The 26,697-nt window shown below is 42.0% G+C and overlaps 1 protein-coding gene across 9 annotated transcripts in view; it reads left to right on the top strand.

Moving 5' to 3' along the window:
• Window positions 1–26,683, top strand: part of shank3a (SH3 and multiple ankyrin repeat domains 3a) — a 171,033-nt gene extending 144,350 nt beyond the window's left edge. For 7 of the 9 annotated variants that reach the window (XM_069528884.1, XM_069528881.1, XM_069528882.1 and 4 more), the window contains 12 exons: window positions 3,508–3,583; window positions 4,791–4,844; window positions 6,260–6,342; window positions 7,546–7,670; window positions 7,968–8,103; window positions 11,981–12,061; window positions 12,238–12,261; window positions 12,651–12,778; window positions 12,987–13,092; window positions 13,773–14,299; window positions 14,730–16,825; window positions 21,634–26,683. In XM_069528884.1, the coding sequence (XP_069384985.1) occupies window positions 3,508–3,583; window positions 4,791–4,844; window positions 6,260–6,342; window positions 7,546–7,670; window positions 7,968–8,103; window positions 11,981–12,061; window positions 12,238–12,261; window positions 12,651–12,778; window positions 12,987–13,092; window positions 13,773–14,299; window positions 14,730–16,825; window positions 21,634–22,204 (4,007 nt within the window). In that variant the 3' untranslated portion in view covers window positions 22,205–26,683. The remainder of the gene's footprint in view (window positions 1–3,507; window positions 3,584–4,790; window positions 4,845–6,259; window positions 6,343–7,545; window positions 7,671–7,967; window positions 8,104–11,980; window positions 12,062–12,237; window positions 12,262–12,650; window positions 12,779–12,986; window positions 13,093–13,772; window positions 14,300–14,729; window positions 16,826–21,633) is intronic. The other 2 variants (XM_069528885.1, XM_069528886.1) reach the window with 2 other exon arrangements.
• The last annotated feature ends 14 nt before the right edge of the window (window positions 26,684–26,697 follow it).

The raw sequence follows: 26,697 nt of genomic DNA, 5'->3' as shown, positions 1-26,697 counted from the left end.
GGAGTGAAAAAACTCAACTGATTTGTGGAGAATAGAAAATGAGAGAATAGAAAAAGAAAATGAAGCCATTGCTTTGTCCTCTGTGCTGTGTGAAAGTGGGTTAGTTCTGTATCCACCTGTATGGTCCAATGACTCCCTGTTGGATCTAGGAAATGACAGGTGCATTGTGTAACAGCACAAAAGAGAAAGAAAGAGAATGATTCTGTCTTTCTATATGTAGTTTTTGCTTTCACAAGCACCTCCTTCGCAGGCTGTGTGGCTCTCAGGAAGTTGTTTTACCAGACAGTCCACCCTTGTTCTTATTGATTTAAAAATGTTTTTTAGTATTCAACTTGTAAGGAGCCCACAGATATTACTACTCCCCCTGCTTAGTCGTCTGTTGACCTGGTTTAAAATGGTTGAAATGCACAACACGGATGTTATTAGGCAGAGAGAGAGGAGACAAGGAAAGGAGGGATGAGTGGGGGTTTGGAAGGAAAGAATTAAAAAGTCAATGAGGCACACTTGATAAGTGTGTGTGTTTGTGTGAGCGTGTGTACATGTTTGTGTGCAGCTCTTATCAGTGGTAAAACAGCACAGGTTAATTCTCATTCATCAGGTTCCAGAGATGGTGTGTGTGTGTGTGTGTGTGTGTGTGTGTGTGTGTGTGTGTGTGTGTGTGTGTGTGTGTGTGTGTGTGTGTGTGTGTGTGTGTGTGTGTGTGTTGGTTGGTGTTTCCACTTGCGTCCTTCAGACAAGGGTAGTGAAGGTGGTATAATCTGTACATTTGAGCTAAAACACGTTTACAGCAGAGGCCTGAGATGTTGCATGTTAAGCAGAGTAGCAGAAAGAGCGGCAACGTGACAACGTGACATGTAGCTTGATGTGCTAAAAATGACAGCTGTGTTTGCAGCTATCGCCAGAGAGACAAGACTAACAGCTTATTCTCATGTTTGTGGATGAGTTATGAGTTAACAGTGAAAATATTGAAATCTCAGTATCTGACGCCTGACTGAGATCCACATGAAAATGTATAGATACTTCCCTAAACCATACCACATCTTTACACCCAGTTTACCGGGAATCCACTTAATCTTATTCACAAATAAACCAACAGACAAGGGTGAAGGCTTACGTTAGCATTAATAGCTGTTTACTAATCTAATAGAAATGTTGCGAGTTCCCTTACTTCTCAAGAGCTGTCTGAGGTGATCTTTGCTGTCTGAGCCCTGCCTTTAGAGATGCTCCTGGGCTGGACAAAATAGGTGACAGTTGTGATGAATGAGCTGCATTTCATACTCTTAGATTGCATCTGGTGTCACCTATCGTGCACACACAAACACACACATATACTGTACCTACACATATGCATATATCACTGACACACAACATTTCACTCACAAACTCCCAGAAATGGCCCATTTCTCGTCTGTGTGGAGCTGTTTTAGTCATCCAGGTTGTAAAACGTCAGCGCATATTAAAACTATTCACTGGACTTCTTTTGGCATCAGTGAAAGCTGGAGAATCCCTGCCTCATGAGAAGAAGGGGACAGTGACACCTCTTACTGCATCTGCTGATTACAATGTTGGCATAACATCATTATCTCGGCAGTTTGCCAGCACACCTACAAACCCAGTCGTGTTTGCCAAAAGGAAAAAGCCCTTTGCACAGGTGTTCCCAACTACATTAATCTCCACAGAGATTAATGTTGAGGATTCCTCATGTGAACTGAAAGATAACATGAAAAACAACAAATCATGAAGCAGATGAAAATGAGACGATGTGAAAAAGGTAGAAGCGTGACACTCCTTTCCCAGAAGTCAAAGTTAAACGTGAACTTTGTATTTTGGAACAGATTGCTAATTTCCTTCTTTTGTGTCACCAAGTGACAGTGGACGCAGTCATCAGAGCTTCAAGTTGTCCACAGCTGACAGTCTGTCAGTCACACACTGTCAGAGGGACAGGCTAAGGTGGATCTGAGGATGCCTGCCACTTCAAGTCCGCTCACTTACTTGGATTTCTTTTCCTTTTCACTCTTCACGTGTCTTTTTTCCCCACATGTACAAGACATCTCAAACAGTTGATGTGTTGCCTTTATTAGATAGCAGACTTTCAGAAGTGATAGGAAACGCAGAAATATGGTACAAGCAAGATTCATTGTTACTTGCAATGTCTCACAGCTTCACCAAACCAAAAGTTACTGTGTATGAATCCATATGTACAGTATATATATATATATATATATATAGATATATCTATATCTATCTATATCTATATAGATATAGATAAAAAGGTAGTTCGGTCAGTAGGTAGGTGGGTGGATAAACAATTGAAAACCTTTGTTTTTGTGGAGGTGTGATGGCCCCAGATAGAAGAGAGGAAAGGAAAGGGGCAGAAATGTATATATACTTTTTGTGCAACCTCTCTTATGAGTTGCACTTTGTTATGTCCTGTGTTGTCTCACATACATCTTGATTTGTTTCACTAAGAACTTTTTAAAGTGCATCTGTGTGACCTGAAAGGGTCTTGGGCTGTGTAGTCAGCAGACTGTTGTTTAGTGGAGGTGCGTTATATTATTGTGATGGCGAGAGGGCATCAGTCTCTATCAGCACTCCTAGAGCATAAATCCACCCACATGCTGATAGGAACTGTGCACATGCACACACAGACACACACTATTAATTGTGCTCAACATGATGTCTAGTCTAGTACACTTACCACTTTAAAAGAAACATTTTAAAGAAAAAATATTTTGCAATTCATTAACTGTTTCAAAATATAAAAAATACCATGGAACAATTAAACTCTGGATGGCTATGATAAATGAACCATGTTAATGATAATTACTTCTCTGTGGTAACTTAATTCTTCTGTGTTAACTGAATTAGATTTCTGAGGACAGTTTAATACTAACGGGTAGAAACATCAGTCACACTTCTGACATTTTTGTGGACTGAAAAGACTTGAAGTAACTGGAAGTAATTCAGAAAAAATTGTAATAACCAAAACTGTGTTCTTTCTTAATAACATATTAAATAGTGCATTTTTGAGAAGTTGCTAATTTCCTCTTACACTACAAGAACACACACACTGGCAAATGAGGTTGACTTTGCTTCCAAGACACTGCACTAACAATTTAAACCTTGGATGACGTGTGGCAAGAGAGCCTCTGATATGAAATCGTGAGAATCATTCTGTCAAAAGTTGATAGTATTACGACACTTAAAGGTAAATCAAAATCTGTTGTTTTAAGTTTTACAGCTTATATATCCTTTCTCTTGAAATTTGAATTTCTCAACATAAAATTAAAATCAGTTATATTTATAAATATAAATAAAAACATTACCAAATGATTTATTACTTAAATACACTCTAACTTAGTGTGAAGACATTTAGTCATTTTTAACCTGTAAAGATGTTTTTTATGTCTGATGTGAGCATCAAATATAACATGAAGGTACTATGCAGAGCAACTGGAGGTACTGGATTCTCTGATAAAATTTAAATGCATTTCATTTGTTTTGCAGAGACTCGGGAGGACCGCACTAAGAGACTGTTCAGACACTACACTGTGGGATCCTACGACAACTTCACCTCATACAGGTACAGCCTCTTTCTCTGAGGTATCCTGCCACTGCAATGTGCAGGCTGTGTGTATTAGTGCATACTGTACTGCACAAACAATGTAGGTCACATTACGTTACCTTAAGAGGGGTGATGAAGTGCATGTAAAAAGCAGTTTGAGTGCTTTGGTGCTGCTGCCATCTAAAGACATCATGCAGCCACTGCACCCAGTTCTAACAGTAGAACTCATTTGTATTTCTATTGCATAGCTGTTTAAGACTAGGTTTTGTCTGTACGTTTCTGTATTTGTGCACTGTGAACACACAGGCATAATATTATATGCTCTACATGCATGTGTATTGGAACATGCACGTTTTTTTTTATCTTTATTTTTCTGCCAGGATTCGTATTCAGTTCTGTCCCTGTCTCAAACTGAAATGTATTGTGAGTGCTCCTGCTCCTGTAAATCGAATTTTTTAGCTGAGAGTGGGAAAGCAAGTGATGTGCGTTTTTTTGTGATGCAAATTTTCACTTAAATGACATGGTTTGTCAGTCTAAGAGTGACAGAGCTACTCTGAGCAAGCATTGTTTCCATCCACTTTCTCAGGTGTTTATTAAATGTCAAATTCTTGCTTTCCATGTTTTAGACAGATTAAATGTCACTTTATTCACCAGAGCTCCAGGTTTTGTACAGCCCTTGATTGTCATAGATAGCTATGTTAGATTTAGACCTGAAAATTAAATACATTTCTTGTCGCCTTCCAGAAGTGCAGCAGAATAAATGCCAACACATTTAATCATAGCAGGATAGAGCTCTGGGATTTTAAGGGCCAGATGTAACATGAATGTCTGAGAAAATATAATTTGCACATGCCAGCATGAAACCCATATAGGACAGTGAGTGAGTCACATACTATAATGTCCGAGGCTGTATCTGAACTGCAGTCTGAGATATATCAGAATCACAAATGTCAAAGGACACATTTATTTTCAGGGGGAAATGTTACATCATAGTTTCTCTTTATTGAGTTATGGAGGTGGATAGAGATTCTGAACAAGGACAGTGAGCGTATTGCATTAATCTGGCATTAGAGCATAGATGAGAGTCTAGTGGATAAAAGGGTTTGGACGGAAACAAAGCATCTTACTGACGCTTAACCAACACAGTTTCTCTGTGCATAACAATTTGTGCAGAAGTGGATAGATAGCTTTTTATGAAAACACACTTTTGACCTCCCTCCTGCAGAAAGGTTTGTTACGGGTCTCACGGCTCCAGCAGCAGGAGCTTTGTTTTCCCCTGGTAAGTCTGACAGAGTGGTGTGTAACTGAGCTAATGGAGACTGCAGCCACCCACTGAGTTGCAACATGAACACTTGCCCTCCACACCTGCATTTGCCATAACAAGGGATGACGTTTAAAAGTGAAAATCACAAATTACAAGAAAACTCTTGTGATGGTGTTCAGGCTGTAAACTGGCAGCAGTCTTCTCAGTGCAAGTGTGTTGTGAAGACACAAGTAACATAACTATCACACACACATTTTAAAGTAATGGGTTATAGTCATCTACACTTGAAGGTTGAGATATTCAGGTCACCCTAATGATATTATATTTTGCATTTTACTTTAGCCCTTCCCTCAATTTAACCCTTTATTCATCATAAATATAGATTCAATCTCCAAGCATAGATTGTATATAAAGATGAATGCCACTATCCAGAAATGAAGCCAAAATATACCAATGCTGCCATCTTGCACAGAGTCACTGTCTGCGCAGTACCGATCAGGGGATGGTGCAGCAGTAACCAGGTCTTATGATGTGCTCAACCAATTGTCTTAGCTGCCAATCATGACATTTGACACAATTTTTATAGCAGTTTTTTTTTCTTGTTACTTTTTACATGTAATAAGACCTTTAAATTTGGTACATGTCCAATCCACTAACATGAAGGAGGTGGTGCTAATGACCTGTTTTGCAGCCAGCCACCAGGTGGCGATCAAAATGCTTTGGCTTTACTTTTAGGGAGCCCTCTGTCTTTATATACAGTCCATGATTGTAATATCTTAACACAAATATCTGTTGGTTGAAGGACATGTGGTCTTAATGAAGTTCGCACACACAACCAGCCATCATGTTATTTTGAACGCTTTACTAACTCTGCTTTGGTTTTGGCTCCCAACTTTGAATTCACAGCAGCACAGGTTAACATCATCTAACAGCCTTCACCTCTCAACACTCAAAATCAGGCAGTGGTGTCACTTACTTTTGCCTCTGCTTTCCTTTATTAGTCAGGGAATAATATTGCACAGAAGCCATCTCTGTCAGTTTCTTTAGCAGGAGCCCTTAACACCCCCCTCAGCTGCAGTCTCATCTGAAGGATCAGTCTGAGGATTGATTCACTCTTCTTCAATCACAAGGACTCTCTCTTTCGCCTGCTCTTACTCTTGTTTTCTGTTTCTATACCTCTCTGACTCTTTCTCACAATAACCTCTGGGAATCCTGAGCTGTGGTGTCTTGGCTTGGCTTTTAACTTGATTGGTTAACAGGAAAGGTGTGTGCGTGTGTGTTTGTGTGCCTCCATCTTCTCTCACTTCTCAACCCCCACCGACTGACCCTCTTTAGTCTCCTGCTTTACCTCTCGCCCCTCACTCTCAGAGTGTGTTTGTGAGGATGGTGTTGGATTCATACCTGGTCTCCCTCTTTTCTCTCCTTCACAGTGACTATATCATAGAGGAGAAGAATGCTGTTTTGCAGAAAAAAGAAAATGAAGGATTTGGCTTTGTCTTGCGAGGAGCCAAAGGTGAGCTAAACACACACATACATTAACACACCTCGCAACAGTCACACACACAGTATACCGTATATCTACCTGTTTCCAACATTTGTCTGAGTTTTGAACAAAGAAATTGTTTGTTGATCTGACTCACTGACTGTGCATCTCTTGATTACTCTGTGAGTCAACAACACGACCAGCTTTGGTCAATACTTCACTTGTATGCTTAGATGCACTCAGGCTTCTCTCTCTCTTACTGTGTGTGTGCTGTGTTTGTGTGTGTGGCGTCATACTTGGCTGAGCTGTCAGCTAGCTGTCCCATCTGTTCCCCGCACATGGCGTTGAGCTTTTGTAGATACACTCCTCCTTACTCTCCTCTCATTTCATCGTTCCTCTGTCTATCTTGTTTCTGTTCCTCTCTGCTCTCCTCCACCTTCAGGACCTTCCTTTCCATTATCCTCTCAAAGTATCCTTACGCAATCACTTTCTTACCTTTGGCATTTTTCTTTTAGCAAAATCATCTCTCTACACATCTTCATCACCACAAATTAATTTTACTCATGCACGTGCCAGCTCCCCTGCTCAGGATGGTTACCATGGCAACCCCTTCTCAGGCACCTTGCCGGGAGTCTGTTACTGCTCCATCACTCACTGCCACGGATCCTGGCTCACACTGTTCTCTTTTACTCACTTTGTCTTTTACTCCCCACTAACCTTAAACACACACACACATGCACACACACACTGCAGTGGTCCATTGAGCACTCTCATGTGTCAGTGATTTTGTTGGATTCCGTCCAGGATTAAATGGACTTTGTAGTAGCGCGTGCATGAAGTGCGATTGTGCACTGTTTGCGTGCATGTGTGTATTTTGTTGGGACATGCACGCATGTTTTTCTGTGATCCTGCTTAAATCAATGATTGTTGATGAATGACTGTTCGGGTGCGGCAGGCAACAGTTGCACATCCATTACTATTCTTCCCGGTAAATACACTACACCTATATTGAGTTGAACTAAACACAACATATTAATCAATTCAATTATTTTGGTAAAGATGAAAGGAACGTTTTGAGGAATTAAAAATTCCAAATATTCTCTGAAGCATGCAATTCATTTTCGGTTTGTGATCTTTTTTGGTCATTTAGTGAAGGAACAAAAATGACTCGGAGTAAGCAATAGATTTTAATTAACTGCTCTGGGTGGGATTTCTCTGTGTGTTTATTCTCAGCTGAGACGCCCATTGAAGAATTCACACCGACCCCAGCATTCCCTGCGCTGCAGTACCTGGAGTCTGTGGATGTGGAGGGAGTGGCCTGGAGGGCTGGTCTGAGGACAGGAGACTTCCTCATTGAGGTAATTACGAACAGCTCTTCACTTGCTTTTTAATCTCATGGATGAAAGCACTGGTAATGGCGATGAATGCAGAGGGGAAACTAACAAGTGCAGGAAGCTGCAGTCCTGTAGTGCTGCTGAAGTTGTGATGAGTTGTCCGTCCTGTGTCTGCAAAGAGGCACAGGATGTTTAATCGTGTGAAGCATCTCACCCTTACTGTCTAGACTCTGGTAACTATGGTGCTTTAATGTCAGCAGCTCTCCAGGAAACAAGGTTAGACTTGTGTCAGTATGTCTCATTCTGTGTGTTTTCTCTCAGGTAAATGGGGTAAATGTAGTGAAGGTGGGCCACAAGCAGGTGGTGTCCTTGATCCGGCAAGGGGGCAACAGGCTGCTGATGAAGGTGGTGTCTGTCACACGCAAACCCGAGTCTGAGGAAGTCATTCGTAAGAAAGGTAAAGACCAGTGAGATTGAACAAGCTCCTCTGTGTCCTCCCTTTAGAAAAGGTCAATGCTTAATTCATATTCTCCCATGTTTATTTGATTTTAAATTAAACGCATATAATATTTTCGATTTTTCATCTATTGGTTTTCCATTTAAAAAACACACCCCTATATTGTGAAATGTGACATGCTGCTTCATGTGATAGTCATCTGTTCTCTATGTGAGGACTGACTCAACCATTATCAAACTCATTCATTAGTATGAAAAATAATTAAAATAGAAAATGTTCTTGTAATTACACACTGACTTAATTAAAGTTAGACAATTGCAGTATTTCTCAGGATGTCTCAGTTATTTGCTAATGGATTTTTTAATTGTATCAATGGAGGCAAGTTATTTATGTATAGATTTATAATAAAATGTGTGTTTCAATTTTGAAGTTTATTTTTGCCATGTTTCTCTGCTGTAAATTCATGTGGTTTCCATGTCAACCACGTCTCACTATAACTTAGCTCCCACACAGTCCTGGTACTATGACCTCAGGATTGTGTGCATGTGCGTGCTTGCGTGCGTGAGAGAGAGATTACTGTGATACAAAGACTGATAAATGGGTTTGACCTAGTTTTAGAGGGACACCACTGTATCAACTCAATCTTTAGGCCCTTATGGTCTCTCTTTCTCCATCTTTATCTCATTCTTCTCCACCTGTCTGTCTGTCCCTCACCTCTGTTGTCTTATTATCGTCTGATGACTGATACCAGTACATACAATACACTAAAACATTTTTTGCCTTGACCTGCAGTTCACATTCATCATCCTTTCACCCTGAAATTGCTCAGTTGTCAGTTGAGGTAAAGTAAAAGTTTAACATTTGGATGAACACTTGACAGAGAGTCAGAAGAGACAACTAATACTTTAATTCCTGTTCAGCCAAAAGCTGGTTAGCTTAGCACAGAGACGTCAAACAGGGAAACAGCTAGCATGGCTCATCTCTGGTAGACTAATTAAAGATGTTATATATGTGTTATTTAAAAACAGAAATATAAAAATGCAACCACACATTGTTTATGGTGGTTATGTGCCAGACATTTCTTGGCTCTGACTAGTTGCCAGGCAACCAGCAGACTCCAAGTCTCTAGTTGTTGGTTCCTACCCAGAAATTGTTTGCCACATAAGCTTAAAAATCTAAACATGATCAAAAATCCAGTGAACAGTATTTCAGCATACAGAAAGGTCTAGTTGATGAGAGAGATCAGAGGAGAACTGTCATACCGGCAGGAGCTGACAGAGAGGCTAAAGTAACTCAGATAACCACCTTCTACAACTGTGCTGAGCTGGAAAGCATCTCAGAAACACGTAGAACTGAAAACTGGAGAAATGTAGCCTAGTGTCATGAATCTGGATTTCTGTGGAGGCGCACAGATGGTCAGGACAGAAATTGGCGTCAACAGCATGAATCTATGGACCCACCCTGCCTTGTGTCAACAGTCCAGGCTGGTGGTGGTGTAAGGATGTAGGGAAAGTTTTTGTTTTCTTAGTTTGTATTGCGTATTGTTGCTGACCATGTGTATACATTTATTGATACAAAGATGCAAAATTGTATTATCTTGTTAAGGCTACTTCCAACATGATAATGCAGAATGTCATTGTCAAAGTCACCTCAAGCTGGTTTATGAACATGACAACGAGTTCAGTGTACTTCCGTGGCTTCCTCAGACACCAGATATGAATCTAATAGAAAATCTTTGGGATGCGGTGGAATGATAGATTTACATTGCCAATGTGCAGCTGACACATCTGTAGAATTGATGTAGTGCAATCTCTAGGAAATCCATACCATGAAGAGTTGAGGCTGTTTTCAGAGCAAAGGGAGGAACCACTATTAATATGGTGTTACTAATAAAGCGCTAAGTACATACTCAAAGTTTATCTTATCTGTATAGTTTTATCTATACAGTTAGCATAATTGTCTTCAGTATATAAAGATGTTTGTACAATATAACATCATTGTGGTATATTCTTTTAAATTATATGAAAATATGTTACTATAATTGCATTTATTTCAAGTGGCATTCCTCTAACTAGTCGTTTATGTCAGTTCCTTCTTGTCTTGTTGTCTTCCAAAGACTGATTCTACTTGTGTCTAAGAGTCCAGTACACATTTGGTCTGAGGTAGAATGAGTGAGGCTGATTTAAAAGACAGCGGTTAATAAGATTCTTTTCTTCTGATGGGCAGATTCAAGTGCTGAGAAACAGCTGGAGACAAGATGGAGTGTGTTTAGTGTTTCGGAGCTGAGGGAGAAAGAGATTCTCCACTCGTGTCTCGTCCTCCAGTGGGACACACTCTGCATATTGTGCCACACTTTCGCACAAATGCCCAGACACATGCTCTCACTCTCACACACACCCTTGCGAGGAAACACACTCTCTGCACCATGTGAGACCTCACTACTGCCACCGTTGCCATGGTGACTACACTGCATGTTTGAATTAAGCATTACATTACAGCAAAAGCATCTCTCTCTCTCTCTCTCTCTCTCTGACTGTGTCTCTCTCTCACTCTGTCTCTCTCTCTGACTCTCTCTCTGACTCTCTCTCTCTCTCTCTCTCTGACTCTGTCTCTGTCTCTCTTCCTCTCTCCTTCTCCATCCTCCTCCATGTCCTCTGCTCCCTGCTACTGTACCAGACTGTGCAGATTGGTGATGAATTGAAGACGTTTGATATGGACTGTACCCGGGATGGCGTATGTACACTAGATCTGCAGCTGCTGACAACAGCAGGATAGTGGGGCTCTAGCAAGGCGCTAGGGCATCTGTGGGATTCAGAGATCTATCGTTTCACATTGGTGCATTGAGATTTAGCTGGTAGAGCTTGGTTAGAGCGAGCTGATCTAGTTTTTGTGTTGTAGGGTATCGATAAGAAAGTTAGCTTTGTTAAAGCATGCACAGACTGCTGTCGTATGTGGCTTTATGATCACTGTTCACCTGCAGACATTACATTTGTACTGCAGACTTAACATGCTCAAGTACATGACTACATTATTTTTGATTTGGTTGACTACAGTGTTTACTGTGACCTAATTTAAACCTGTAACTGTAGTTTACACTTGCAACTAACATTTGGTGCCTCACTGCTGTGAGTGGGCTAAAATCTGCCCAGTTGCTTTTTGTGTATCGTAGGATTGGGAGGCTCCCATGAGCTTTCGGGTATAAAGTCTGCAGCAAATCATTTTCTTTAGCTGTTGAATATATAGTCATCTCTTCATCTGTTAGCCCACCTCATTATGACCTCCCTCAGGGAGTTTTTTCTGTGTATCTGCATGTGGTCCTACATGTGGGAGGATATGCATGTGTGCATAGGCTGGTGTGTTGGAGTGTTTCTGTCTAATGCACACCTGCTAAATTCTAGACAGGCAGCATATTAAAAGTAAGATGGACGACTTTTTCCTTTTCCTTGCCTCACTCATTTTTTGCACTCTGCCTTCTGCAGTGGACAAATTCAGTTCTGTATGTGAGGGGAAGATTCAGAAAGCCAGGGATGTTACAGAGAGGACTGAGCTGTACATTGACTGCCTCTGGGCTCCTCAGCAGAGAGGAATTCTTGCAGCACAAAAACTAAAAAACTGAAAGACTTGGAGACGGACCGACAATTTTAAAGCCACTGGACCAACAGAGAACAAAACATGAAGAAGTTGAGCTCCAATCGTAGCCTGAACAAGGTCTTGACTAAGTGTGAAGCGTCCAGTTCATCTGAGTTTGATCAGATCAAAGCAGCAAAGACAGGTTGGGCCGGTCGTCTGGGGGACGCCAAGAGAGCACTGAGCCGCAAAGCCAAAGGATTTTCATCCCCCTCAACTTCATCCTCAACACCATGCCTTTTCTCCACAGCTCCCCCACCACCCAAGAGAGCTCCTAGCACCACCCTGACACTGCGCTCCAAGTCCATGACCGCTGAGCTCGAGGAACTGGGTGAGTGCCAGAGAGCTGGCATCCAAACTCTGCACTCTCCTCCTCCTTTTCTGTCACAGTTCTGCTCTCCCTTTGTAATTAGCTTGGTGTATCTCCTAACTTTTAGCATAGTCACTTCTGTTGGCTTGTTCTTGTCATTTTCCCTCCTCTGCTGACACTATCTTTTTCCCACCAAGCTTCTGCTCGGAGGAGAAGAGGAGGTGAGTCTGAGGCAAGAAATTGTCACCCCTCTGAACGTCATATTAATTCATCACTGCTGTGTCAATTTAAGCAGTGTTAATCCGAACAGAAGAGCAGAACACTTGAAACATGTGGCCTCTTTCCCCACTTTCTGTCTTTTTTTCTCTCTGCCTTTTTCATCTCGTAGCACTCTCCTAGTGGTCATCAAGGACACACAATGAGATGAATGATATGTGGTACAATACCACAGAGCATGACATCACATTGTAGTGTATAGTTAGATTTTGTAGATGCCTTTTTAATTACACTCCACATTCATTCTTTGTGTTACCCATGTCAGAAATGACAGCACAATGTTTCTCTGGGCTATGTGTTGGTATTTAGTTCTGGCTTATTTCCTCCTCAATAGAGAGACTAGATGAGATGTTGGCATCCCAGGAGTCCATGTTACGTTCTCAGCCCTCGGAGGCAGATTACAGAGCAGCCACTGTCAAACAGCGGCCTACCAGCAGGAGAATAACACCAGCAGAAATCAGTGTGAGTGCTCCTACACACAGCACACTGGCAGACTGCATATGCCATTATGCTAACATACAAACACATAACCTCAAAAGACCTGTGCCACATCACATGCAACACTGCACACATGTCTGCATGCACTCCTGAGTATTCTGTAAACAGTCTGAAGCTTTTAAATCATTAAAATTGACTTGAATAACATGGCAAATAATTTTTTGTGCTGCAGTCACTGTTTGAGAGACAGGGGATGACTCTACATGGAGGACTTCACCCAGGCATGGAGAGAGGTCACATACCACTACCAAAGGGGATGTCCAGGACCAAGTCTTTTGGTAAAACTATCACCCATCCTGTACATATTCAAATAAGGTGAATGATAGTGTATCTTATGTACAGTATGCTCATAGGTAATACTTTCACATATAGAGAATATAAGTTCATTTGCAACACTACACACACAAAAGACAAACGTGTAGAAAGCAGCACAACAGAGGTTGAAGCTGTACTCTTATCAATTACATTTAGAGTACCTATTGATAAATATAACAAATTCCCCTGACAGATGAGTAAATGTTGACAGTTGATGTAGTTACAAATATATGCTTACACTGATATACATGTTCAGGATGTGCAAATCTGCATATTGAATATTCACAGAAACAGATTTGCAGAGCAGATGTTCAAGCACAGACTTTCAGAGCAGATACACACGTTCCTTATTAATACTCTGTATTATTAAACATTTCCTGTTTTCAAGTGCACCCATTAAATGTATGTTCAACTTGTTAAATAAGACAAAATTACAAATTACATGTTTATTTAAGTATTGTATAGCTTGGTTTGAGACACATTATATTATCATTAAATGTGATAATTAACAGATCAACAAATGGATGAATTCCAGTGTATTTGACATGAAGCTGAGGACCTGCTGGGCTTCTGAAAAATTTTACTTTTTCGTGAGATTACACTCCATCACCAGATGATCTTTGCTTTAAATCTCCTTCATCAGGTGCCACTGAGGAGGATCGACTGTCTGCCCTGGCAGGCGAGCACCGATTTCCCCGTAGTTCCTCTATGACAGACAGCCTCCGAGACCACTCACAGCCCCATCCCATCCCTCCACCTCCACAGACAGCGCCTCCTCCTCCTCCTTATTACCTAGACACTGGTCCTCCCCCAGCCTTTTGCCCCCCTCCTCCCCCATCTAGGACTCAGAGTCAGGGTCATGAGCCTGGAGGACGCTCCAGCTTTAAGCCCTCCTCCTTGGACCTGCCTTACGAGGCCGCTCAGCGGCAGGCCACACACATTGAGAGACAGAAAAAAGCCCGCTCTATGATCATCCTCCAGGACTCTTCCCATCTACCTGTAGAACCTACAGAAATTCCCCGACCCTCTGCTGCTACTCCACCTGAGCGCATCAAAAGGAAGGGTCGGGTTATTGACAACCCTTATGCTAATGTTGGTCAATTTAGTATTGGACTGTACACACCTACCAAGCCCCAGAGGAAGAAAAGTCCCCTGGTGAAACAACTACAGGTATGTTGAATGTTTGGTCTGATTTCTGATTTAAAGGTGCAGTGTGTAAGATTTTGGTGAACGGGATCTATTGGCAGAAATTCAATATAAGATAATACTAGTGATGTTTCCACTAGTCTTTAATCACCTAAATTGTAAGAAACTCTTTACAATAACATCAGGAGCAGGTACTCTCTACGGAGGCTGCCATGTTTTTTATAGTAGATCAGACTGGACAAAATAAACACCTTTTGAGTTTTTATGACAACTAAAGGCGACCATTAGTTTCTCCTTCATGTTTTGAAGGGGATGGTGAGGTGAGGGGGATTCGGCTGCAATGTGCAACTCCACAAGTAGATGTCACTAAATTCTATACACTGAACCTTTAACCGTGAGTAGTACGGATCTTATGACCTTTACATTTCTGGTTAATATTTTTTGACTACTGCAGGTGGAAGATGCACAAGAAAAAGCTAGTTTGGCCTTAGCTGCTGCCCACTCCCGAGACAGCTCACCCTCAGGACGACACCAACATACCCATGGGCACACACACACCAGCCGTGCAGACTACTACCAGCAGCAGCTGATGGCGGAGCGAGAACGTATGCGTGTCCAGGGAGAGATGATGTTTCAGGGTAAGGGCCCCTTCGCTGCAGCAATTGCTGGAGCAGTAAAAGATCGTGAGCGCCGCCTAGAAGAACGGAGGAAATCCACAGTCTTCCTTTCTGTTGGTACTATGGAGGGGGCATCTTCCACCAGCTGTGATGCCCCCTCTCTGACTCAGTCTCACTCCATCGATGAGCGATTGCTCACCAGAGAGCTGGGTCAGCTGCCTCCCCCTGCCTTGGCCCTGAGCCCCTCACCTAGTGGGACCACTTTCATTCATCCGCTCACAGGAAAACCCCTGGACCCCAACTCACCACTGGCTCTTGCGCTGGCCGCAAGGGAGAGGGCACTGACCTCCCAAAGCCAGTCCCCAACTAGCAGCCCAGAGCCTAGGACTAAACAGGAGCGGGTAGGCCAGGGCATAATATTCATTGACACTCAGACCAAAGAGTCTCCACATGAAGGGGCACCCACATCTCCCCCTTTCTCCCCTAAAAGCACTAAGGCAGCAGGGTATGGAGTTGGATCCTCCCCAGCATCAATTTTAGTTCACCAGCCCACTAAACAACAGTGGGCCCCATCACCGTCACCTGTATCATTCCGGCAGGAGATGGAGGCCAGAGTAGAGGAGAGAAAGGAGGAGAAGAGACTAGAAGATAAAAAAAGTATGTTGATCAGTATTATGGATACATCGCAGCAGAAGACAGCAGGACTAATTATGGTTCATGCCACCAGTAATGGCCAGGCTGTTGGGGTGGGTTCAGAACTAGAACAGACCCCTGCCCCAGCCTCAATTGAGCCAAGCAAATCTCCAAGTCCACGGGCTAAATCTCCCATTCCCACAGCCTCCCAGCCTAAGGTCCCTCCTCAAACTCAGCTTCCTGCCAGTCCTGCCCAAGAGAAGAGTCTGGTTCAGGGAAGCTCCGAGGAGGATGTGGATCCGTACACAGTGACCCTTCCTCCGGTAATGTTGTCCTCAAGTGATGAGGAAACAAGAGAGGAGCTACGGAAGATTGGAGTCGTACCACCACCAGATGAGTTTGCTAATGGGCTACTGGCACGGGCAAAGGAGACTCCAGTGTCCCCAGCTAAACCTGCCACCCCTCCCACAGCCCCTGCAACACCAACATCCCAAACTCCTTCTACCCCAACAACCCCAACTGTGACCCCCACCCAGCCTCAGGCTCCCCAGCCCCCACCACCACCCAGTGCAACAGCTGTCTCAGGGAAGACCTCTGACCCTCTGGAGCCCCCACCAGTGGGCGAGACTGGCTCTGCGGCCGACTCAGGCGTGGAGGAGGCTGACACGCGCAGCTCAAGTGACAGAGAGCGAGACCTCCATCTTGAGACCACCAGCACCGTCTCCACAGTTTCCAGCATGTCCACGTTGTCCTCAGAAAGCGGCGAGCCTGCCGACACTCACACCACGCACACCTCCTATGCCGAAGGACAGACTTTTGTGCTCGACAAGCCGCCAGTGCCTCCTAAGCCTCGACTCAAGTCCCAGTTAGGCAGTAAAGGCCCCGTCACCTTCAGGGACCCTCTGCTGAAGCAGAGCTCTGACAGCGAGCTGCTGTCACAGCAACAGGCTGCTGCCTTGGCTGCTGCTGCGGCTGGAGGAGCTGGGCTCCCCTCAGGTGGTTCCGCCTCAGTGACTGGACTAGCTCCCACCAAGCCGCGCTACCTCTTCCAGCGGAGGTCCAAGCTATGGGGGGACCCAGTGGAGCCCCGTGGGCCAGGAGTGGGGCTAGGTATTGGGAGTTTGGGCAATCTTGGTGGGCTCGGACTGGGGCTGGGTGCAGATGAGGGAGCAAAACCATCCGTTATAGGGGAGCTCAGTTCAAGACTCCAGCAGCTAAATAAAGACACTAGGTCACTAGGAGAGGAACCACTGGGCGCATCACTTGACCCAGGGAGGAAGTCACCTGTGGCAGGTGCCAGGTAAGAGAAATCTAATAAAATCTTCTGCAAAACTGTGTTTAACACTGAGTGACTGAACAAATGGTTGTGTCAACTGAAATTAATACATTACAATTACTACCAAAAAAAGCAGTTCCAGTGCCCAACCTCAGAGACAATGGTTTTCAATTAATTTAAATTTTAATACTTGTCAGACACTCAGAGTTAATTTTTTTTATAACTAAATGCCTACCTTCTCAATCTTGCAGTACAAGCTCATTTGATAAAATATTGCAAACACACAGGCTTTCATTTGTTGTTTAAAAACAAACAGTACACAATATAGAGTCTATTTAGTCTGAAATTGTGTATAATTTCAAGAAGAACAAGAAGCCAAGTTAAAGCCATTGCTTAAAGATTTATTTCGGTGCATGATGTTGTCTTAGTCAAATTTAAAATATGCAAATAATAATCAGTTTATGCTGTGATTATCAGTGATAATTAGAGGGCACCACAAGATTCACAGACAATATCAATTCTCTACGTTTTTGTTGTCCACACAGTATATTGCAACATGAGTGAGAACTAACTTGTTTACGCCGTGACACCAGGGTCATCTGAAGTGGATTTTAATGTCTTCTTTTAATGTTTTCTGTGGGTTTCTTCGTTCACACCTTACCTGAAAATACAATCAAGTTGTTTATATTTCTGCAGATGTGAGGACACCGAAGAGAGTAAACCTTATGGTTTTAGCAAATAGGGTAAACAAAAACTTCTTAAAATATATTTTTGTCCTAACCAGCCAACTAATCCCATTAAAAGAGAAAAACCCTTTAATAAGTTTTGTTTGATTGATTTTCTTTTAAATATTATTTGTTACCTTGTTTGCACCACGAAAGTCTGTCAGAATCTTTTAAAATAAAAATATCAGGAAAAAAAGGTTGTTGTGCAAGAATTACTGATTTAACCGATACGCTATACAGTAGTACTACAGTTGATGGTCCCAGATCTCATCTGCTTCTTGTTTCCATAGTTACAGCTTGGTGTGTGTGTGTGTGTGTGTGTGTGTGTGTGTGTGTGTGTGTGTGTGTGTGTGTGTGTGGTAGATAATCTGTTGGTGCAAACAAGGTAACAGGGTTTGGAGTCATGCACTTCCTAAAAGCTTCTCCTCATCTCACACACACTCACTGTTGGATTTTAACCTTTGACCCTGCTCGTAGCTTCCCATGTAGTTTTCCCTTGACCTTTTTCCAGAGTCCTTGTTCAAATAACACATAATACATCCTTATATCCACAGCTCTTTGTAGCCATCACTGATTTAGAAACTGTACTTTTTTATCACTTTCCCCACATCCAAAAGTGATGTCAGTGATAAGCTCAAAGATTTAAGGATGTATTTTCACAAGTATTTGAACATGACTGAACTATAATGGTGTGTCATGTTAAAACCATCCCTGCAAGATCTTGGCTATGTTTATGACAAGACGACCAGACAATGTCCCGACCTTGTCAGTAGTGCTGAGGAGCCACGAGGAGTAACTGTCAAAAAATGGAGTCTTCTGTTTTGATCTACTCTTTTTTTTTCAGGTGAACAATAACCTGCCTCAGCCCAGTTGTGTTTTTGTAGAATGGTGGGTTTGTGGGAAGTTACAATCTGATGCTTGAGAATAAATGCAGACTTTTTTTTGTTTGTCCGTTAGTGGTTTTACTCAGCCATGGAATTGACATAAAGTGATGTTAGTGTTAATGTTCTTCTCAGGAGAGATGTTGTGATTCATCTGTCTCAGTTTTAGCATGTATCTGTAAAAGAGCTCAGGAGTTTGAAAGTACTGTTCAGATGCAGTTCAGGTAGATTTTTGTTGCTTTGTTCTTCATCTCTGAATAATGAGTGTGAAAACTTTTACGTTTACTCGACTTCACTTGTGATTAAGATGAAGGATACAGATATAGACAAGCTGAGATTGAGAAGATTGTAGGTGGAGCTTTTGTGTGGAACTTAACAGACCTGAAACTGAATTGCTTCATGTTTTTGTTTCCATCTAGCTGTCGACAAAATCACTTACAGAGCTGTGTCAGAAAAAGCATTTTCTAGGACTGATCAAAAGAGAGCAACTAATTAATTGGCTTTCTTGCACTATATTTTATAATTATCACTGTTGTCCGCCACATGAGAAGACGCATGCAACTTCTTGATGCTATATAACATTGGATTGTCAATATTTACAGTCAGTGCCTCTCTAAATGCATCAGTGTTATTTATTCAAAGCACTGGTGCATTAAAAACAAGAACGACTATATGAGCTTCAACTTTTTATTGTAAATGACTTATAAACATCTTTTACGTTCCTAATGCATTGCTTTGGTGACCACAAATTAAACATGTACTGTAGCCATTATGTGACTCAAATTCTGCCATCATTCATTGATTTGTATCAAAACACCATCATGAGCTCTGGATGGAGAAGGCGACCATGATATTAAATACAACATATCATGTAACACAGTTCTGACTGGACTCTTTCCAGAGGTGGTGCAATCAAAATCATCCCCCCATCTTCATTCTGACACTTGATTGCCCTCGGCTGTGAGATGAACAGATGAACATGCACACCATCATTTTTCTCACTCTCTCTCTCTGCCGCTGCATTTTTGTGTCCTCACCTCCACTTTATCCCAGCACTCCTAATTGTAATGTTCTTCCATCACCTACTCCACGCACGTCGTACCCCATTTAAACCTCTTCAGAAACATCATATGCTGCTGTATTTTGTCTCTCTTGTATCCACCTTGTTCACATGCTGTGTTTCATAGCTTTGGGTGGTTTAGAGACCTGTGGTTTTTGTTTTATTTCAGTTGTGCTCTTTGGTTTTCTGTTCCTCTCTGTTCATGTAATTTGCATAACTTTTTTTTTCGGTGATTGTTTTGAGGATGGCCATGGTTCCCTGACTCTCTTGGTTATTGGATACTGTAAGTTACTTAAATCACGGTAAAACAAAACAGAATATGTTGTATTCCTTTATGAGCCAATACATATAGACACATACATATAAGGCAGCATATACAAAAGTAAATTCATGATTAGCACTTTGCAGTTCTTTAAGCCCATGTCATTTCAAGATATATTTTAAAAGCAACCACAAAAGTCAAGGGACATGTGTCCTCCTTTTATTGTTCTTTTTGTTTGTGTGTTTGTTTTTGGTTTTTTTGTGCAGTGTTTGATATGTGAATAGTTTGCGCATTTCTCTCTCATGTAGCCCAGTGGTCAGACCTGCCAGTGCTGAGGCCTACTCTGCTGTCTTTGTCATGCTGCAGCAACACCAGCACACACACACACTTAAATATACACTGTATTTGCAAACACGTTCTCCTCACTGTCACACTCACACAGTCCCGCCTGTGCACACACCTGAGACTTGTCACAGACAGCAGAGTCGGTTGAAGTCTGGTTGGAAGACTGCGTTTCATGGAGTGATGCTAACATTCTCTCCCATTGCTCTCTCTCTGCTCACCTTGCATGCTCCGCCCTGCTGCTCTGATCTGATTGGTCTAGAACTGACTGTGCGCCCAGGAGGGCAGGACGACTGTGTAAGTGCGCATGGAGCTCATCTCATATCCGTCGGCTCCCTTGTAGTCTGATCATTTTTTCCAGCCTGTGCTCTGCCTACCTTTGCTCCATTACACGCTTTAGTTCAAAGCTCACCCCTGTCAAACATTTCAAACACAGTAGAGGGAAATCCTGCGCCAACACCTGAACATGAGACACTTACTAACATGCATGAATAAAACAGACATCATATCACCAACTCTTTAGGCCTCCCCTTTATGTGTCTCCCTGCCTGCACCAAGCTTATCAAAACTCAAAAAATGTTAACCTAAACCTCTTATACATCATGCTTCTCCTTTCTGACCATCGTTTCCTCCATAGTATATAGAAGTAGTATCCATAGTACTCTCAGACTCACTTCTATTGTTTTTCAAAGAGGGTTAGAAACAACAGATAAACCAGCATTTGTTGAGTCAGAGAGCAGAGTGGCTGTTGATGCAGTATGAGATTCTCTAAATGTAGACCCATGTATTGAAGTGATTGTCAGCTGCACGTCCAAGGTAAATACGCAATTTAGTAATTGAATTAAGCTTTGGAAAACATTAAGCCCTGTGTGCCCTGCCTCCACATGTCCTTTAGCAGCAGCACTTGAAAGAAATTATGAATGTTAGAGCTTAGACTCGCAACTGTTTTCTTTTCACACTGTAAATCCTCATCATACAAGGGCACATTTCTCATAAATAATGTGCAATGCAAAGATGAAAACCAAATATAAAATTCATAGATCTGCTCAGTGTGTGTAAATTTAGGTGAGTGTGTTTGTTTTTTATGTGTGCATGTTTTACTGTATTTGTATCACAAAAATGTGAATTTACAATAATTCATAGAAATCACGTCAGGCAGGCTACAGTGTTCCGTAACAGGCAGTAGATTCCATTGAATTCATTACAGGAAACAGATTGAGGATCATGAAATACAATTTTATTCTCAAATGTCATTTATTTTCATGTACAGTTCACTTGAAATCATGATGCGTGTCCAAAGTGATTTTTTAGGACTGAGGAGTAAAAAGATTTTTATCCTGAGCTGGAAATATTCTCATAATGTTACTACCAGCTAATGTATCTTCCTGCTTTGATGTCGCTTTGATGTGAAACTAGCTTGGTCTTTCTAACAGTCAGCAACCTTTAGCCTACAATAACTGATGCGCATTGTCATAGCTAAAGCTCTCTCCTTTTCTTATACCCTATTTTCATTACTTTCATCTCCGAGGTGTTCCTGAATCTCTTTCTCTGTCTCCCGCCAGACTTTTCAGCAGCTTAGGTGAGCTCCACACCATTTCTCAAAGAAGTTATGGCACCACATTCACCATCCGCCCCGGCAGCCGTTACCCCGTCACCCGACGCACCCCCAGCCCAGGTTCAGGCTCGCCAGATCGGGGCGACCCTCTTGGAAGATTTTCAGGCTATGGCCTGCCCCCCTCGCCAACAACACCACCGCAAACCATCCTCAAATCCTCCAGCCTCAGCCTGCCCCAGGAGCCTAAAGAAGTACGCTTTGTCATGAGGAGCTCCAGCGCCCGTTCCCGCTCTCGCTCCCCTTCCCCGTCACCCTCCCATTCACCAGGGCTGGGGTCACCACTTTTAGCCCTGCGGCCCTTCCACCAAAAACCCCTCCACCTCTGGAACAAGTACGACGTCGGAGACTGGCTGGAGAGCATCAACCTGGGTGAGCACAGAGCAGGGTTTCAGGAACATGAGATCGAAGGTTCTCACCTTCCAGCTCTGACTAAGGATGACTTTGCAGAACTGGGAGTGACACGAGTTGGACATCGCATGAACATTGAAAGAGCACTTAAACAGCTGCTGGAGAGCTGACCCCTGCCTGGGGACAGAGCAACAGTTGGAGAGGAAGACTTGGATTAAACTGGGAAGATATAGAGCTGATGAAAAGACAGAAAAGAGAACAGATAATTACCGCTCCTCTTTTACTCTGGCTGCTTTTATTTTCTGCATCACTAATGTTTACTTGTGGTCCTTAGTGACACTTTTCCTTCCCATCCTGCATTAATACCCTGCACCTGGCACTGCACTGAAGACGAGGAGTCAACACTCTACTCGGCCCTTAGTATCTGCCCACCTCCTCGCCCACAGCCAATCAGATCAGACTTAAAAATGGGCTCTGTTGTTTCTTTGCCGAGGAGAATTACACGAGCTCCAATTTAACTTTTGATTTGTGAAAGCTTCAGTTGGTCCCTGACTAACACCCACACTTTCTCTGTCACTGATCCCTCCTCTCCTTCTCTACCTCTATCCCACCATCCACCAGGCCTCTGAAAGCCTTCGCAGTTTGAGTAAAGGAGGAGAAGAGAAAAGAGATTTTGTTCCAAACAGAGAGCTCAGTTGCCTTTCAAATAATTTCTACAGAGATCAACAGTGATGAACACAGGACTAAGGATGTAGTGTTGACACAGCTCTGAAGAGGTGTGTCGTCTCTATAACCTGCTGTTGTTTTTAAACCGAAGACTTTCGAGCCCAGAGGTAGAGCTCCACCAAGTAAACCAGTGGAGAAAACCGCCTTGGTACCCAGACTGTGCTATCTATTATATTTGGAGAATGTTTAACCAACACTCGTGGCTTTTTTCATAATCAATTTTTTTGGTTTTTCCAAAGGGAATATTATATATAGGTATTATATAATATGATATAAATGTATCTAACTATAGCTTTCAGAAGAAAAGACAATGTTGCAAAGAGGAAATGTAATAAATTAATCTTCGCCTGTTTTTGGTTTTTAGTATAGAGGGCAGAGAGAAATCTTTAAATTTATTCCACCAATAGTTTATTCATTTCTACTAATTATATACATATATATAAATATATATATTTGAAAGAAAAAAAGTATATAGATATGGAAATGAATTTTTTTGTCATAGGTATACAATTTTCCTTATGGTCACCCTATCTTGAACCGTAGCATGACGAGTTGCATCATGGTCTTGATCAGAGAGTTTGTCGTTTGTTTTTCTTTTTCTTACAGTCTTCCTTCATACTAAAGGGCATCCCGTAATGTGAGGCTGAGACCGCAGGTGACACCCATCCCCACAGTCTCTTCAGCTACAGATCTCATCAGCGCCAACTGATGAGACAGGGAGTTTAAAAAGGGGGGGGGCTCTTTATCTTATGCCTGTTAATCACTCAGGGATGGAAGTTGGGGCACTAGCATGAAGGTTGTTGCCTGTTTTAAAACCATTATTTCAAATTCTTACCTTTAATGACATTTTAACACCACTACAGTCTGATGTAGTTAGAAAGTTATAAGGCTAGTAAAAAAAAAAATTCCATCCCTGCAACCCCTGGGGATGCTCCTCAGACGGGGCTGCACAAGGTCTGAAATCAGGTCAGGAAAAAGAAACACTGGGTTTTTCTCATCATCTGCAGAGAGGAAATGGCCGTGAACGTACTGTATGGCAAATATCTTTTTAATATTTCATTTTCCTAGATAAGGAAACCAGTTAAGTGTCTCACCCTGACAAAATTCAGCTTAAATGTATTATTTTCCTTCAAATCTAACCAACAAAAACTTGCCACACAAGGGCTCAAATGACCTGGACGTACAGAATATGTCTTTCTGAAATGAGATGACAGGAAATGTGTCTGTAGCTCATCAGGCCCTGGGGATGGGAACACTTCTGTACGGTCTTAAAGAAAATTCAGTATTTTTACAACCTGGCAGTGTCTTGCTACTTCGCTGCTTCTCTGTATCTCTGCAATTTACTAAGTGAGTAAAATATTATCATTAACAGCAGCAGCCAGAACTTTTAACATAAGACCCAGGTTGTAAATTTAAAAAAGGAAGGAACAAAAAAACTGAATTTTTCTTTAACAATATAAAATCTATAATTGTACTCATGAGTAGCTTCTGCTGGCAGTGAGAAACAGTGAGTTTTATTCACGACAACAACAAAAGCATTTTCTCTATTACCACAAAACCTCCATACACGGACGCCACGGCACTTCTACTTGGCGATGAGATGTGTACATTTTTCTTTTCTCTTTTTTTTTTTTTTGTGCGAACAGTTTGTAAAAGCAGGTGGTGAATATAACGTGGTATCTGGGTTGTAGGAATAGCACTCACTGCCTCACTGTGACCTCACTGATTATTTTACTTCTGACTCCAGTGTTTCGTCCTCAAACTCATTTGGACTTTTTTGTTAAGGGTTCTTTGATTTTTTTTGTGTGTTGATTTGTTACCCTCAGACACTGGGGGTAAATTTTGTAGCGTGTGAAACATGATACTTAAATTTCTTCACTCATTTGAATTTTAGAGTGACAGAAAAAAACACTGATATCCTGTCCATTCTAAACATACTTACACTTGTAAAAATGAACAAACTACAAATGTTTCTTCTTTTTTTTAAAAAAGATCACAAGCAATGTATATACGATAGATTTCATATAAATTTTTGAAAAACAAAAAGTATATAGATCTATATATGAATGTTTGGCATATATGCATAGTTAACCACCTGTGGAAAAGGTGAGCAGATTTTATTCTTTCTATGAACTCTTGAACTTTTGAACTCTGAACTATGAACTAGGGGATGATTTGCACAAAATAAGGTGACAAGGTGCTAACATAAAAGCCACCCATCGTTCAAGCGCATGCGTGCATCTGGATTCCCTGAATCTGTTTGTGTGTTTGTGGTCGCTCCTCCTCAGCGTGTTTACAGCTGTGTGTATGTGTGCAAATGCATGTTCCCATTTTGTGTGTATTTGTGTGTGTGAGAGACAATGAGGATACACACATGACAGTGAGAGAGTGTGTGGTTGATCACTGAAGTTAGTCCACTATAGCCTTACTGTGATATGATCAGAGATTCCTGGCAGTGGCTGTGTCACACAAACACACACAGACAATAGGTACACACACATACAGAAAAATGCACACATTCATCTTCGCCTCCAGACTGAACATAATTGTTTTCTTGTTTTGTTCTGAGCGGCATCTTCAAACGTGGACTGTCCTGCCCCAGAGGAAGGGAGAGGCAGAAAGAAAGGGAGAGGCAGAAAGAAAGGGAGCGCGATCACCCCGGGGAAACTGACTGAAACCATTGTTAACATTTTCTACTGTAACTCACCTTGTGTGTGTAGCTGAAGCCTACGCTTAGTCACTGTTTTGTACACCCATTCCCAGATGGCATTTGCGCTCCTTACCCTCCACTCTGGCTGGCAGCACTCCTTTTTCCTTTTTCAGACATTGGGTTTCTGAGTTTTTTGGGGATACACTATATGAGGTGATCCAGTGAGGAGGAAACGACACAAAGAAAAAAAATGTGCCAAAAAATGAACTTTTAACTGTATATTTGTCTTTGCTTTAGGACTATCTTAGTTACAGCATTCTTGAGCTGTTAGACTCAATAATATGGTGCCATCTCCTGGAAATCTTGAGAACTACAGACATTTGTGAGATCCTTCAGTATTTCCTGCAGGTGGAAATACAGTCATTGTTATTCTTTTGTGAAGAGGCAGGATATATATGTATATGATGTACTTATATATACACATATATCCTGTGTATATCTACCTGTGAGCTTTGCATCAACATCGTTTCTATTTAAATTTTGAGACAAAGTATCACAACGGCTTGATTTTACTGTGATGATGAAGGTTATTATCCGGCTTGGCTTACTGTTCCCCTATAAATACAAACAACAGATGAAGTGTGCAGGCTGGACTCACACGGGCTGATGTGCTGAGGAGAAACAAAGCTGTAGTGAATACCTGGTTGGGTTGTTGTGTAAGTTTACCAAATTTACAGATGCAAAATGATCAGCGTGTAACAGACGTACACATCATTAGGTCAAATAAGTTCAGTGAGGGGTTTATCTTTGTCTTATTTTCTAATCAACAAAGCACAATCTACATAGTGTAGGGGGAGCAGTTTTTAAAAACCCACTGGGCTCCGGTCTCTCACCGGAACCAGTGATCTTATCATGAAAGGGGTTTTTTCTTTCATTGTTGGTTTTCTCCTTGTTTGCACTGTGAAGTTTAGAATGGTGGATGTATCGCTGCAACACCTCAGCCTTGTCTCACAGGTGTAACGTCCCCTTCTCGGCATCTGATGAGCAGGAAAATCATCAAACTATTCTCCCAGCGAGTGAAGCATACAGCATTACTAATACAATTTTAATAAAAAACCAAGTTGAACCACAAGCACGCAAGAAGCTACCTAGTAATACTCTGAGAAAGGGTGACAGTGAAGTCTGAGGCAAGATCTGAGATGTTCCCAGGATATCTCCACCACAGAGATATATGTTTGTTATATTATGTAATAAATTTATAATTAAAACATGACCTGTGTCTAATTC

This window comes from Paralichthys olivaceus, chromosome 7 (genome assembly GCF_024713975.1).
Source record: "Paralichthys olivaceus isolate ysfri-2021 chromosome 7, ASM2471397v2, whole genome shotgun sequence".
Classification (NCBI taxonomy): Eukaryota; Metazoa; Chordata; class Actinopteri; order Pleuronectiformes; family Paralichthyidae; genus Paralichthys; species Paralichthys olivaceus.
The sequence above is the reverse complement of the archived record's forward strand: the minus strand, read 5'-3'. Positions and strand labels throughout refer to the sequence as shown.